This window comes from Drosophila miranda, chromosome 2, assembly GCF_003369915.1.
Source record: "Drosophila miranda strain MSH22 chromosome 2, D.miranda_PacBio2.1, whole genome shotgun sequence".
NCBI lineage: Eukaryota > Metazoa > Arthropoda > Insecta > Diptera > Drosophilidae > Drosophila > Drosophila miranda.
The window spans coordinates 12,612,820-12,626,723 of record NC_046675.1 but is presented as its reverse complement, the minus strand read 5'-3'; the positions used below and the strand labels follow the sequence as shown (position 1 = coordinate 12,626,723).

At 43.1% G+C, this 13,904-nt stretch overlaps 3 protein-coding genes across 4 annotated transcripts; all 3 read right to left on the bottom strand.

Annotated features, from left to right (window-relative positions):
- Positions 1-2,461: 2,461 nt before the first annotated feature.
- Positions 2,462-8,563, bottom strand: LOC108157824 (glutamate receptor ionotropic, kainate 2). 2 transcript variants are annotated; one of them, XM_017290024.2, is made up of 14 exons: positions 8,455-8,563; positions 8,259-8,389; positions 7,882-8,045; positions 7,221-7,827; positions 6,845-7,002; positions 6,557-6,778; positions 6,285-6,491; positions 4,880-4,964; positions 4,547-4,823; positions 4,026-4,227; positions 3,736-3,958; positions 3,562-3,677; positions 3,348-3,497; positions 2,462-2,714 (listed from the first exon to the last, which is right to left on the bottom strand). In XM_017290024.2, the coding sequence occupies exons 2-14, from the start codon at positions 8,362-8,364 to the stop codon at positions 2,508-2,510; spliced, it is 2,724 nt and encodes a 907-aa protein (XP_017145513.1). In that variant the 5' UTR covers positions 8,365-8,389; positions 8,455-8,563; the 3' UTR covers positions 2,462-2,507. The 2 variants fall into 2 exon arrangements, with proteins under 2 accessions (XP_017145513.1, XP_017145514.1); XM_017290025.2 differs by lacking the exon at positions 3,348-3,497 and adding an exon at positions 3,048-3,194.
- Positions 8,564-11,069: 2,506 nt separating this feature from the next.
- On the bottom strand, positions 11,070-11,724 carry LOC108154399 (protein Turandot E-like). The gene is made up of 2 exons (XM_017284665.2): positions 11,642-11,724; positions 11,070-11,581 (listed from the first exon to the last, which is right to left on the bottom strand). Exons 1-2 carry the CDS (start codon positions 11,662-11,664, stop codon positions 11,131-11,133), a joined length of 474 nt encoding a protein of 157 aa, XP_017140154.1. The 5' UTR covers positions 11,665-11,724; the 3' UTR covers positions 11,070-11,130.
- Positions 11,725-12,721: 997 nt separating this feature from the next.
- On the bottom strand, positions 12,722-13,190 carry LOC108153946 (protein Turandot X). Its single transcript, XM_017284043.2, has one exon. The coding sequence runs from the start codon at positions 13,188-13,190 to the stop codon at positions 12,777-12,779; it is 414 nt and encodes a 137-aa protein (XP_017139532.1). The 3' UTR covers positions 12,722-12,776.
- Between the last annotated feature and the right edge of the window lie 714 nt (positions 13,191-13,904).

Below are 13,904 nucleotides of genomic sequence, written 5' to 3'. Positions count from 1 at the left end.
TACACCTTTTAAGGCAACACCAATCCGTGGCGACATGGAGCAGCCAATATTCTAGATCTTAACGAATGTTAACTCCTGGTTTTGCCGAATATTTTTACTAACAAGCAAATGCTTTAAGTGTGTATCAAAACGTTCAGCTTTAAGTCGTTGTTCAGTCCTATGCAACCCAGATATTATTAAATCCACATCTACACACTCATAGGCATTGCTTAATACGTGCGTGTGTGTGTGTGTGTTGGTAATTTTAAGCTTTAAGAGAGATATGTGAATGTATTTATGTATGTGTTGTTGTAACTATCGTGTATATGTAGCTTTGTAACCCAATCCAATCCCTAACCAACCGAAGGACACAACGCAAACACTCGAATACAAAAGACCAAAGAAAAACCTTAGACGAGCTTACAACTTTATACGAGAGCTAGCAATTCACAATTCACAATTTCCATTTTCATTTCTTTTATTATTTACTCGTACAGCAGCAGCTAGCAAGTGTAAATTACACAAACTCGTAATGAACTGACACAGACAGAATCTAGAAGAAGCCTTTCTTTGTCAGAACAACAAGCACAGCAACAACAACAACTACAACTAAAAACTACAACTACAATTCTGACACGCCCACCGATACACAGAGGAAGAACCTAGCAATTTATATAAAAACACACAAACATATCTGTACATAAGTATGTATATGTATATGTACATATATCAGTATTGCAGAATATCAGAAGTAGACTTCCCTCAATGGAAGTTTAATTGAGTGCATAAATTAGACGAACAATTGTTTGCCTGCCTATTATATGCTTCACGGAGCTCAATTGCTGGTTAATTTATCCACTTTGTGACGGGGCATCCTTTTAATGACCCCCTCAACGCTTTAAATTGAAATTGAAAATATCCCTGCCCCAGCGGCCTTTCGGGTCAGAAGTGGAAGCGGGAGCTGACCACAGACGACACAGAGACAGAGACAGAGACAGCCCATAACAACTAACAACAGCATGAACAGCCAGTAAAACTAATTATGAAAAGTAAATCCAAATAGATAATTCAGTGTTGGGAGAAATAGCCTAGCAAATTAATTAAATATGCAGAACACCATATTAACTCAATTCAATTTCATTTAGATGGTTGAGCCCGTTGTTTGTGTAGTTAAATGTTGGTTTTGATAGTAGATAATGAAATTTCGAATGGAGATAAATATGAATCAAAGTGGCAAGTGTTATGTTGTATGCTTCTTGATAAAAATATATATTATAAAACTAAATGAATACACTATATACATACATGCAATTATAGCCAACTAATTGTAATGTAATGTAAGCAGATCAGGAAATAATGTTATGAAACTTAATCAAAATCTATTATTATTAACAAACATTTGTACGGCTGTCCAGCCCAGTGTATGTGTGTGCGTGAATGTTACCATTGTAAGCGCATTGCAATATAGGATATAGAGACAACAGTTGGGCGATATTGATATTGATGCATACCCACAGAGACGACATACATATGAACTATACATGGTTATATACATACATACATATATGATAATGGTATTCGTATTGTTATACAACTTATACACGATAACAACATATACACTTCTACTTTACTGCATGCCCGAATGGGGGCAATGAGAGCAGTCAGGATGGGCAGTTAGTAGTCCTACAAATCAAAAACTTCGTACAATTTTACCTTTTCAACATCTCAGTGTCTAACAAAAAGCATTAAATGTAACTCCGCAAAGGAAGCTACCAATATATTGGATGTATAATTAAATACGAGTATATGTGTCGAGACACGCTATAATACGAGCAAGTCGATAAATATATTGATATTCAAACGGATAACACCCTTCGTTTCTTTTCTTAAACAGTCTTAACAGTTGGTTCGGTTGAATTTTGAGAAGGTTTTGGTTTACGACCTCTCTCCACTAATTACTTAATTATGTACTTAACCTAATTACTGAAAAGTGCTTGGGTGTTATAATATGGGTATTTTTATGGGATATTCACGGGGAGTGGGGAGTTTCTGATTTTCTTTTTGTGTTTCATTGTCCGTGGTAAATATTGAAATATACTGTATGTTTTAAGAACATTTTAAGGAATAAATCGTTTTTTCCGATGAATTAATAAATTTTCCATACGATTCGTTTATTTTTAAAACACAAAGTTGTTTTATTGAGTTCTTTTTGGAAAAAATATTTAAACCTAACAGATTTAAACCTCCAAAAACATAAAAGCAACAACGACAACATAGAGAAAATTTACCGGGAAAATTCTACATAATTTTTACATGGAACATTGCACGGTGGTAATATTGGAAAGATACTTTTGTCTCAAAGCTCCAAGAGCTTTTAACTAAGCTTTCCCTTCAAAAGCTATTATTGGATGGAGAAGATAACTCAATGCATTTTTTCCAACTCAAAGCTTGGAAGCAAAAGTTTATTCACGAAATTTCCCCATAAGATTTCCCAGAAATAAGTATTTATTACTCTGAATTTTGCAGCATTACTTCTTGGCATGATTTGGATGTTTGTCTGTTGCCTCACCCTCTGATGGATCCTCGGGCAGCGAGTCCACGGATATTGAAGAGCCCTTTGACTTTGAGCTGGCTATCGAGCGCGAAGAGTTCTTCGGGTACTTCACCGCCTTGGTATTGCCCGAGCATTGTATTATGAAACGAATCTCATCGATCAGTTCGGTCTTGAAATTCACCTGGGATGTAGATACAAATTAAATCGATGAGATTTGAGAGTAAAAGTTAAAGCGGCTTAGGGGGCATGCAGTTGGTTGAACTATCACAAGCAAATAGAGGAATTTGTCGAGGGAAGCTTGGTTAATATTTAATGCATAGACTGAAAGAATATTTTGGACAGATGAGAGGTCAGTTGCTCCAAATTGTCGCTGCTGGGAGCTGATGAAACATATCCATTATTCAGATGATAGGTGACCTTTTCATGGCCATTTTTAGTCACGACACATATGGGTCCACGCCCACTCCGACCGTCAGGGCAGGTGTTAATATTTTTAGAGCGCCGTCCAGTTTACCTTGTTCTCCCGCGCACTCCAGTAGATGCTGACCACGCAGTTAACCAGGCCGTAAACGCTGCCAAAGCAGCTGCCCACGAACATGACCAGATAGACGCCGCCCAAATTGGCAAAGCCCAGCGAGGAGGCATCCGAATCGGCTTCCTCCTACAGATTTTTCCATGCAAATAACGTCGAATATTGCGATAAATATAGGAAAATGCTGGTGTGCGTGTTTAAGTGTGCGTTGGTGTGCGATGGTGTGCACTGCAGGCAGGTAAACTAATCGGACTGGAAGCCAGGAGTCTGTCGTGTCGATACCTTGTTCTCGTCGCTGCGCTCTTTCACACCGAGCACCATCTCCAGCAGGGAGACAAAGATGCCAAAGAAGGAGCCCACTCCCATCACCAGAAAGACGCCACCCAGATTGCTAATCTCCAAGGCCACGGCGCCGGCATCGTCGTCCGAATCCTGCACACACTCACACATGGACACTGACCCACACGAGCTGGCCAAGATTGATTCAGACACTTACCGAACAGGCTCCCCCGCCGCGCTTCTCCTTCCACCACTTTGTCTTCATTTTGGTCAGCAGTCCTTGCTCCTGCATCTCTAGAATGGCCTGGCTGAGAATGTCGCGATATGGCCAGTCTGTGAAAGAATCCGATTAGGAACAGCCTTTTCGACAATGACGCTGGGGATGAACTACTCTTCCGCATGGCTATTCCATAGCCCTTCTCGTCCAGCAGCGCTCCCACCTGGGTCAAAGTACAGCGCCGCTCAGTGATGTACTCGATCGTGGTGGACTCCATGAGGAAGGCATAGTTGCTGTTTTCGACACGATCGACGCCCTCCTGATTAGAGTTCGTCATATACTGAGGATTATCTGTCAAGAACTGGTACATCTTCTGATACGTTGGATAGTTGGACTCCTATAAATTAATTAAACTATCGTTTCTGAGGCTCTTTTTCACTACCTCCGCTCCAATCTTCACTCACCTTAAAGAAGGTAAAGGTGCTGCCGCCATTCTTGGCACCATAGTTCACGCCGCCCTTGTTCTTAGACAAATCGTCAACGTCATTAATTGGCGTCACCAAGGATTCCACTGTGAGAAATGCTGCCAGATTGGCCGTGTACGATGAGACCAGAATCAGTGTAAAGAACCACCATGATGCGGCCACAGCTCGAGTTGAATACGCCCTGCCATAAAAAGATCAATTCGTAACTCAATAATCGAGTACCGACCAGCTACTCCTATGCACTCTCAAATAGATATGCAATAATTTATAAAAACTGAGGAAAAGTACTATTACTTGTACATTATATATACCCCCTGCACAATCGCTTCGCTCGTGAGCCAGTCGCCCCAAAATTCCCTTCAATAGAAGTGTAGATAATTTTTAAGTTTGATCGATTTTCGTAAAACAGACCGACATTCGAATAAACCCGTAGTATACCCTTTAAACGGGTTAAACTAAATAAACATAAATAAATGAACATTTTGTAATCGATTACTCACTTGGGCGCCAGTTCGGACCCCTGCTGGAGCAGGGCGCCCACCGAGAACCACAGGCAATTGGGGAAACTGAACTGATTCTCCAGCTCCGTGGGCTCCTCAATGCAGGGATACGGATTGTCCCATTCCGCCGGCGACAGACGGCCCAGCACGAACATGCTTATGGACACACCCATATAGGCCAAGCCCAGCCAGAGCCAGACATCGCCCGAAAAGGGCGACATGAAGGAGAATAGCTTGGGTGGCTCCTTCATTGGCTTGCGAAACAAAATTCCGATTCCTAGAAGTGTCAATCAGTTTTAATACACTTCTTCGAACAGCTGCCACAGCTCTTACCCAGACTCATGAAGGGTATGGTGAAGTCGACTCCGCTCTCCCGCTCTGATGTCATGGTCAGGTCGGTAATGCCCATGTCAGCGCGCTAATCAAATATGAAAAATTATTTAATCTGGTCTGAACCTGTGTACGTACATGTGTATATGCGAGTATGTATTATGCCTTTCGAAATGTAAATAGAAAAGCATATGTAAATATTGCGTATACGCTCAGTTGCACATGCTGATAGGGCCATCTGTTAATTATGCATTTTAATTGAAATTTATTCGCTGCGAGAGGCTTAACGTCTGACAAAATTCCTCGTAAATGAGAGCAGCTCTTCTGGGAAGTGTGCACATTACAGTGATAGTAAGCCCCAGCTTGTAGAGATTTTAATATTATCCCGAACAGCGAAATTCATCGGAATTCCGGCGCATTATCAATAGAATACATTTGACATTGTTATCAATTCCTATTAAAACTGAGCTTCATCTCATGATACGTCTTCCTTTAAAAGGGCCACTAGAGCGGCATCAAATATCAGTTTACTCAAAGCCTCCCAGAGGAAGGAAATTAAAAAATGTCTCGCCTAATCCACCTAAGGTAAGGGATTGAAATAAATACATGAGATATAAGACTTAGCCCCCATTCCTTTCAGTTTTTGTTTGGCTCTTCTGACGTGCCTGACGGGCACCATCAGTGCCAATCCGATAGACGATGATCGTGACCGCATAAACCAACTCCTAAGTAATCCGTAACCTGCAGACGGTGCCGAGCTGCTGAGGAACACCCAAGAGGCTATTGCGCTGTACAAGAAACAGGCTCGTTGCACATCAACTGGACATCAGGTGGAGGAGCTCGATTTGAATCGGGATATCAGAGCATTTGAGACCGAAAACCTGACGGTGGACGGTTTGCCCATTCAGGGTGGAGCTTGGGATTGGATTAAGACGGCGGCAGACAAAGTACCCCATGATGTCAAGGATAAGTCTAAGGAACTTGCCAAAGCTACTGGCAAAGCTCTATTAATTCAATTGACCGATTACCTTAAGAAAAAAATTAGCGGGAAAGATGCAGCAAAGAAAAATACATAGATTTATGTACTCAATAAACCATATGAACAGTTACCCTTATTGTATTTGCAAAATGCTAAACTTAAGCAAGGGATAAGCCTAAAGGAAGAGACAGATGGAAATGTAAGCGTCCAATTATGCCGAATATTAATTTGGAGCCACTGCAGTTGCAAGGCCAGTGACACACCACGATACAAATAGTGCGATACTTTGAAAAGCATCGTCTAATCGTATAAGGGTCATATCAATATTAACGATGATGGCAGCGTTTATGGCCATTAAATGTAAATTAATAACCCGACAAGGTCAACAAGGGATAAGCTCGATAAATAGCCCCAACCCCCACAACTCACATTGTCGATTATTTCCCGGAGCATGCCATTCCATTCACCCGTCTTGGGGTCCAGGCCACCATATTTGTTGTCCGGCTGGAGGCGGAAGGTGTAGCTGAAGCCAAGCTTCTTGGAGAGCTCATCGATGAGCTCGATACCAAAGCCTTCGAACTGATCGTTGCCCTCTAGCTTCTCGGAGGTCTCCTTCAGCATGCCATAGGGTTCGCTCTGGGAGAAGGAAGCCATTAGGTCAGCGGGCACACGAGCTCACCCTCACCCACATCCACACTTACAATAGCCGTGACGACGACGAAGCTTTTGTTCACCAGCGAACGCATATCCGGCTCTAAGGAGTGCGCCGGAGCCGGACGATTTGCCTGGAAGCCATCCTCGCCGCTCCACTGGCCAATTTTCTGCATGCCCGACACTGCCAGCTCGATGACCTCCAGCTGGAAATCTGTGCGCAGTCCCTCGTAGTCAAAGCGAATGGGACCCGTGAGGCCGTTCAGCGTTAGCTGAGGGGAGAGAGACCATGAGAGTTGCATGAGTTATTCAGACTTGCCCCCCGGCCAGCTCCTCACCGACTTCATGTAGTTGACAAGCGTGTAGCCCTTATCCCAGGCGCTGTCATCGCCACAGCTCAGGGGCACGGGCCGGAAGTTCACATGCTTGTAGGTCTCGGCCAGCAGCTGGACGCCATCGTAGACCAGGGCCATGCTGTTGGTCAGAGGGCACGACACTGCAGTGAATAGACAGAATAGGACGGAGAAAGAGTCATAAAGAAAAACGTCATTTATCATTTTTTGCCCCTAGTCGTCGTCCGGGGCATGGGAATGCAATTCAATTATTTAAATTCACTCATGCGAGTAGATTTTGGATTTGCTTAAATTCTCTCGAGTCCTGGGACCCGCCATCCGACATCCTCACAGTTCTGTGGGAGCTGTCCAGGTGATTTACCGTTCTGAAATGGCTCCTCGCTCTCGTAGAGGGCCTTGGCGACATCCTGCACCTGCTCGTTGTCGGGGGAGACCAGTCGCAGACCCGTGATGTTGGTGCCGGCATGCTGAAAGGGCTCCACGTCCATGGTGTGCCAGTCCAGGTTTCCAATCATATAGCGATAGTCGCTGGTCACCAGACCCACCTGCTGGGCCTGCTTGAAGAACTCGGGCAGCGTGCCCATCGACCCGACCACGACGAGTGAGAAATCGTCCGCATTGCGTATACGCCGCAGGACATTGCGGTAGTTCCCGTTGAGGTCCAGCTCGTAGCGGCGTACGGTGATGGTGGGTCCGGCCGTACCGTACATCTGCAGCAGCTCCTTCACGGTGGCCAGATACTCGCCCGACTCGTAGACAATCGTGAAGCTCTCCCAGCCCAAGGCCAGCACCATGTCCTTGAGGGCCACACCCAGAGTCGTCGGGTGCGGATGCAGGTTTATGGTCGGAAGCTGGGCATCGAAGTCCCAGCGCGTGTCCAGAAACGGCAGCTCCTTGGCATCGCAGATGCTCATGGCGTGACGGCCGGCCAAATTGGTGGTGGGTCCAAAGACGGCCACAAGATTTTGCTGTACATCGAAATAGGTTTTAATGAGGCTTACTGCAGGGGACTGGGGACTCACCCTAAGCATTCTGCACAGCTTCTTGGAGGTCTCGAAGGAGTTGCCCGGCTCAATGGCCACGGCCACGCCGTGCAGCTGCATCTCCTCATTCTCCTCGTTCGCCTTGCTTATGGCCAGATGGAAGATCTTCTCTAGATCGGGTTCGGTGTTCTCGTAGATGAGACCTCCGAAGATAGATAGAAACGCATTTATAATGAGAGAGTGCACGGCACGGTTTTCCTCTCTTTGTTTTGCTTGGCGAGTTCTGTTTATATTTTTGGGGCTTGCCGACTGGCCGACTCGCCGCAATGTAGCATGCGGCATAAAAATACATGCCACAGAATGCGCGGCGAGCCACACACTGCAAATTCCTGTTTATATAATGAGTTTGTACTCACCGACATTTGTCCGCTCTGACCGGCTGTCGTCGACGACCAACAAAAACTGAAACAAACACACTGTGAAGCGGAATCCTGCGCCTGACCGCCACATCCTATTTCGCATCTGTTTTTATAGTCCGTCTATACCGCTGTAATAAAAGATCCATAAATATATTCTGGACTTTGATCGGCGATGAAACTCGCAATTATTTACTTTTAATTGTGCGATTTTCTAACGTTTTCCTTGCCCCGCACTCAAATTTCTGTGCATATTTCTGCAGTCTGTCTGCCGCGAATGGTAATGGGAATGCGAATGCAGATGGCCAAGCAATTTGTTTCTGCATTTTCTGGGTCTTCTTCGGCCACAGCTGATGTTGAATTCGCCCCGAATATTTATAGCTTCTGAGTGGGTTGTGTTTTATCAATGAAATGGTTCTCGTGCAAAAAGTTTTCCCGCTGCCATAATCGAATCACACTCGTACTTCATTAGAGTCAATCATTGAACAACTTTGAGCCGTATTAATTAGTTGAGATTCACCTTTTTAACGCCAATTTAACGAGGATACTTGTAATTCCTTGCCACTCCACCGCGAGGCACAAAAAAAGTCCGACGGACTGCAGAAAGTGCAGAAACTCGAAAATAAATCCACCAGATAAAAGAAACGTGCACGGCATACGTTGCGCATCGCACAATTGTATGGCTAATGGGTCAGGATCAGGGGAAAGTAGCTGGGTTGGGTGGGGTTGGAAGGGGATGGTGATGTTGTGTTTAAGAAAGCAACGATAAATACACCGAAACACACACGAAAACGAAAAGGAAAACAGCCAAATGCAATGGGGCGCACTGAGCGAAAGGGGGAGAATGAGGGGGAGCTCGGAGAAAGAGATTGAAAACAGCTTTCTGCGAAATTTGTTTCGGGCCCCATGGGTGTGTGCAACAAGCGTCGATAAGTGCAGCCAGCGCGAAAGGGAACCAGTCGAGAAGGAAAAATGGACGGGGCCGAGTGTCTGACACAATGGCTGGTAAACAAATTCATTCGAATTTTCGCTGTGAGGGGGTTCTGGTGGTGGTACAGTACTCGTAATTCCGTGCTTGTCAGGGCCAACTGTGGCTGCTGCGCCCCACTCTTTGATTTTGAAGGTCCCACTAGATTTATGGGCCAGGCTTTGAATAATCCATTTAGAGCATGTAAAGCATGGGAGAGCGCGAACATCTCTTATTTTTAATAATGATGGTAAAGTGAAAATGTGAAAAATTGCTGCAGCGAGTGACTCTTATAGACACACACACACATACTTGCTGCCGGAAGGTTTTTATGTTTTTACTTTCGGGCATGTCCTTCACACACAATGGCCGTCAAGAGAGAGAGAGAGAGAGAGAGGCGAGTGTGCGGGAGGGGAGTGTTGGCTAGTAGCAAACTGTTGCTGTCAGCCGTAAATAAAATCAACGTCAACGTCAGCCCCCGGGCCCCTGACTCTGGTCCGGAATGCATCTGTATCTTCACCTGCTCCCAGTACTCTTTCGCCTGCACGCTCAGATGTGCACGATAGCTGTAATGAATGGCCAAGGGTATTCCTTAGACGACTGCTTGTTTGCATACACACCCACCGCTTCTCTCGTTTTTCCCCGACCCCTTGTGGTGTCAAATTGCCCAGCAGCCTGGTGCTCTCCTTTGCATTTACATAACGCCGTGCAGGCGTCAATGTATCTTGAGAATACGCACGCTGGTGCTCTCAACGTGCCTGAGCGTGCATTTTCTGCTCGGCAAATAGCTGACATTGTGCATACGCACACTCGTCCCAGCACCAGCAGCAGCAATAGCCCCAACACAAATACTCGTACCCACATAAGCAGCAGTGGCATGCATTTGCATAAGTACTTGGGTTAGGTCCTTAAGCTGCCGCCGGCTGTACGCAATTAGCAGAAGCCATTTGCAAATCCCTTTGGGGCACGCACGCAGATGCCGGGAGCTATCAACCATTTTGCCAATCAATAAACCAAGTCCATTCTTTTAGAGGCCAACGATGGAACGCGAATGTTACGTGTAAATATAGCAAATAAACAGAACTTATGTGTGACAATAGAATAGATAGATTTGAGAATTATTGTCTGCCTTGCTTAGAGCTATAATTTCCCATATTGGGACTGATTTCACAGGAGAGCGCGTGTTTGCTTCATATGGCATACAGCATCTCCTCATCGTCTTTATTCCAAGAACCCAGATTCTGGGAAAGATTATAGGGCAGCTTCCCAGAATGTAAGTAACCTTGGGTTATCTGAGCTTGGTCTCAACCTAGAACTTGGGCAAACATTTAATCGACATTTACATATTTATATATACGAATTTATTTCCTTTCTCGGAAAGATTATGAACTGCATGGCTATATATTAAAACGAGCTGGCGGCTATTGATTAATTGAGTAATTATTCGTATAAATTATCATTCGTACAATCAAGAGGTTGATAAGGTGAGTATAAATTTGTTTTTAATAAATTACCCTATCTCGAGTTGCCATCGCTCGATCCCGACTACCTCAACATATGTGAGAGATCCACACACATTATCTGATATAGAAAGCTAAGCTTGTAATATTGGCATAGCAATAATATATAAATGAATGATGTTCATGTTTGCAATCATGCACTTTAATCGAAAATGAGTAAAAAAAATTGATGTATGATGCCAAGTCTGTAAAATTATACAGAAGAAGGGTCTTTTGATACATGCATTATATAAATCTGAACCGGCAACATCGGCTATGAATGATCAAACTCCTTAAAGGTTTTTGTATAATATTAATGGAAGCTTGACTTGAAAAATGATATTGTAGTTTTTAAATGCATGTTCGGTATTTATTTTAATATTTTTGGAACAATAAGTTCAGAGGATTACATTGATTTAGTCCTGAACATATAGCTGGCGACGACAAAAACCAGACCGAAAATGGCTACCTCTCGGTTGATTTCCAGTCCCTTTGAGGACGACCTGGCATGTTCGACCGCTGCGCCCACTGCTTTAATGGCTCCCTCCACCAAAAACTGCCTAAGAAGAGACGATATCCAGCCACCGTTAGCTGGAACTCCATCGATGAGCACTTCAGAACTATTCATACGTCTGTGCTTCTCCAAAAGTTCATTGATGCGCTGCTTTTGATCTTCGGGCAGTTGAAGACTATTGGAATAGTCCTCATAGAACTTAGCAAGGCTCCCCAGATTGGTCTCCTTTGTGCCTTGGTCCACATCAGGATTAGTGTAGATATCAACCAAACGACGTTTCTCTTGCTCATCATACTGAGCGCAACCATTGGACACCAGGCATGCAAGTACAGCCATCAGGGAACTAAGAGAAAACCATTTCATTAAACGAAGTTTGTTTTTTCACCATTACGAGATCACTTACACTAGGTGGATTGCGTTGGCCATTGTTTTTTACGAGTCTTTCGAGTCTAGCTGTCGGAATGACGATCTGAACTGAAATGATAATTTCCCTAGGAGCCGCATCACTTTATATAGACTGGCTCAGAGAATTCTTATCACTTATTTCATTTGGTTTGCTGTTTTATTTTTGTTTGTAACGTTTTTATTTTTACACAGAGCGTTTTCTTTCTTCTAATCAAGACATTTGAGATTTCGAAGAAAATAAGACCTAATCTGCTTTCTTGGATTTCCAAGAAAAAAAACTTGATCTGTAATCTCGGGTTAAGACGGACTATGACCCGACGGAAAAATGTTATTTTATTAGTGCCGAACTCTCCTATTCACGTGTATGTGAGTGGCACCGCAGCAACAAAACATTATAGGACACCAATCGCTGCCGACCCCTGCTGCCGACCCCTGCACTAGAGTTCCTTGGAACCCAACAAATATATGTACATAGTAGGTACCTTAGGCTCTGATTTCTAATTTAGAATATTGCTAATACTTTACATAGACCATTTGTTGTGCTTTATTCTTCCCTGGGAATACCCTTTGCTCATATTATTTGTACACGTATAGCTGCCATAAATAGTGGGCCACAAATCAAGCCTTGGAGCGGCGAACTTTCATGTTTCAAAAGATATTTCAGCTGAAACTTGGAAAATTTCACTCTATAGGAATGAAATAATTCAGCTTACAAAAATTATAGTAAATTATTATAAAGCTGATATAAGAACGATCTATCTATCGTCACCCAAAAGCAAGTCTTTCTGGCTTCGAGATTTAATAAAATACTTTTTCAAATGATTTAAACACGTAATAATTTCAATTTATTTGAATAAATAAAAATACTAATGTGCTTAACAAAAGTCTTGTGATTTGTAATCTATACTTTATTAATAATGATTTTTTTGCCATATTCATAGGAAAAGGGCTCATTATCAAATTGAAATACATATGTACATAAATTACAGAACCTTTGATGACCGTCATTATTTGAGGTCAAAAGAAACAATTCGATTATATAAAGTTATCATAAAATAATATATTGAGTATTGTTGAATTTGTTGAAGACCTCATTATAAGAGAGGAATATGGGCGAATATTTATTATATTTTTTAGTGTGCCCCAATTGGCTTAGGTGTCGTTGGATCGTGTCTGATGAGACTAAAGATGAACTTGGCTATCAAGTTGCCGACCGTACTGGACAGAACGGATCCAACCCATCCTCCTTGAGCCGGAAGTCCATCCACCAACTTAGTCTGGGACTCAGTATATCTGGCAACGAACTCATCCCATTGTCTCTTATCGGCATCGGGCAGCTGAAAGCGAGCGGGATAGCGCCTATAAAATTCAATTAGTTTTGGAATATTCCTTTCCTTCGTAAATTCATCTACTGCCGGATTATTATATATTTCGAGTATCCTGCTCCTTTCGGTGTCGTATTGATCGTCCTTTTGTGCCTTGACTGAGCACAACAGACACACGATCAGGCTCAACACACAACTAAATTGGAACGCCGGAACCCTCATTGCTATACTGGCACTCTGTTTAAGGAAACACTTCAATTTATAGCTACGAATGGATGAGATTTACTATCTCGTAGTTTAATAATTTATTCAATTCTTATCTGTCCGACAGGGCTGTGCCATTCCAAATGGCTGTCAACTGATAATTGCAAATGATTCATTGAATTAATTGCATTTTTGGTCAAATATGTTTCAGCTAAAGCACGAAATATGACTTTAGTCAATATTTAATTCCCCACAACATTGGGCGTCTCTGTGTGAAGATTTCATTCCTGATTGAGTCAATGGGTGGGGGAGCTGATTGCTGATTTGATTTGATTTGTTTTGGCATGGTATTCTGGGGCGTGCCAATTCTGACAAGCGAAGCGCCAGGTCGATTTGCTGTTTGCGCTGTCAATGCCAATGCCCCAAATCGTTTCAGTCAAATCAAATGCACAATTTGCACTAGAAGCTTGATTGACAAATGTAAACCTTGAAATGGGCTAAAAGTTTATTTTGGGATTTCCATGTGTACTTTGGCAGCCAGCCATTGGAAAGTTTTTTGAAGGAAAATAGGGGAAACTTATGTAAAGAATAATATTCAAATTGACTTTTACCTATCTCAAGTTGGAATCCCTCTTTAAAATTTCATTACATTTATAAGACCTGTCTTCCAACCCTTTTTGAAAAATCTCAAACAAACCAACCAGAAATAGCATGCAAACGGCTTTTGCTGAA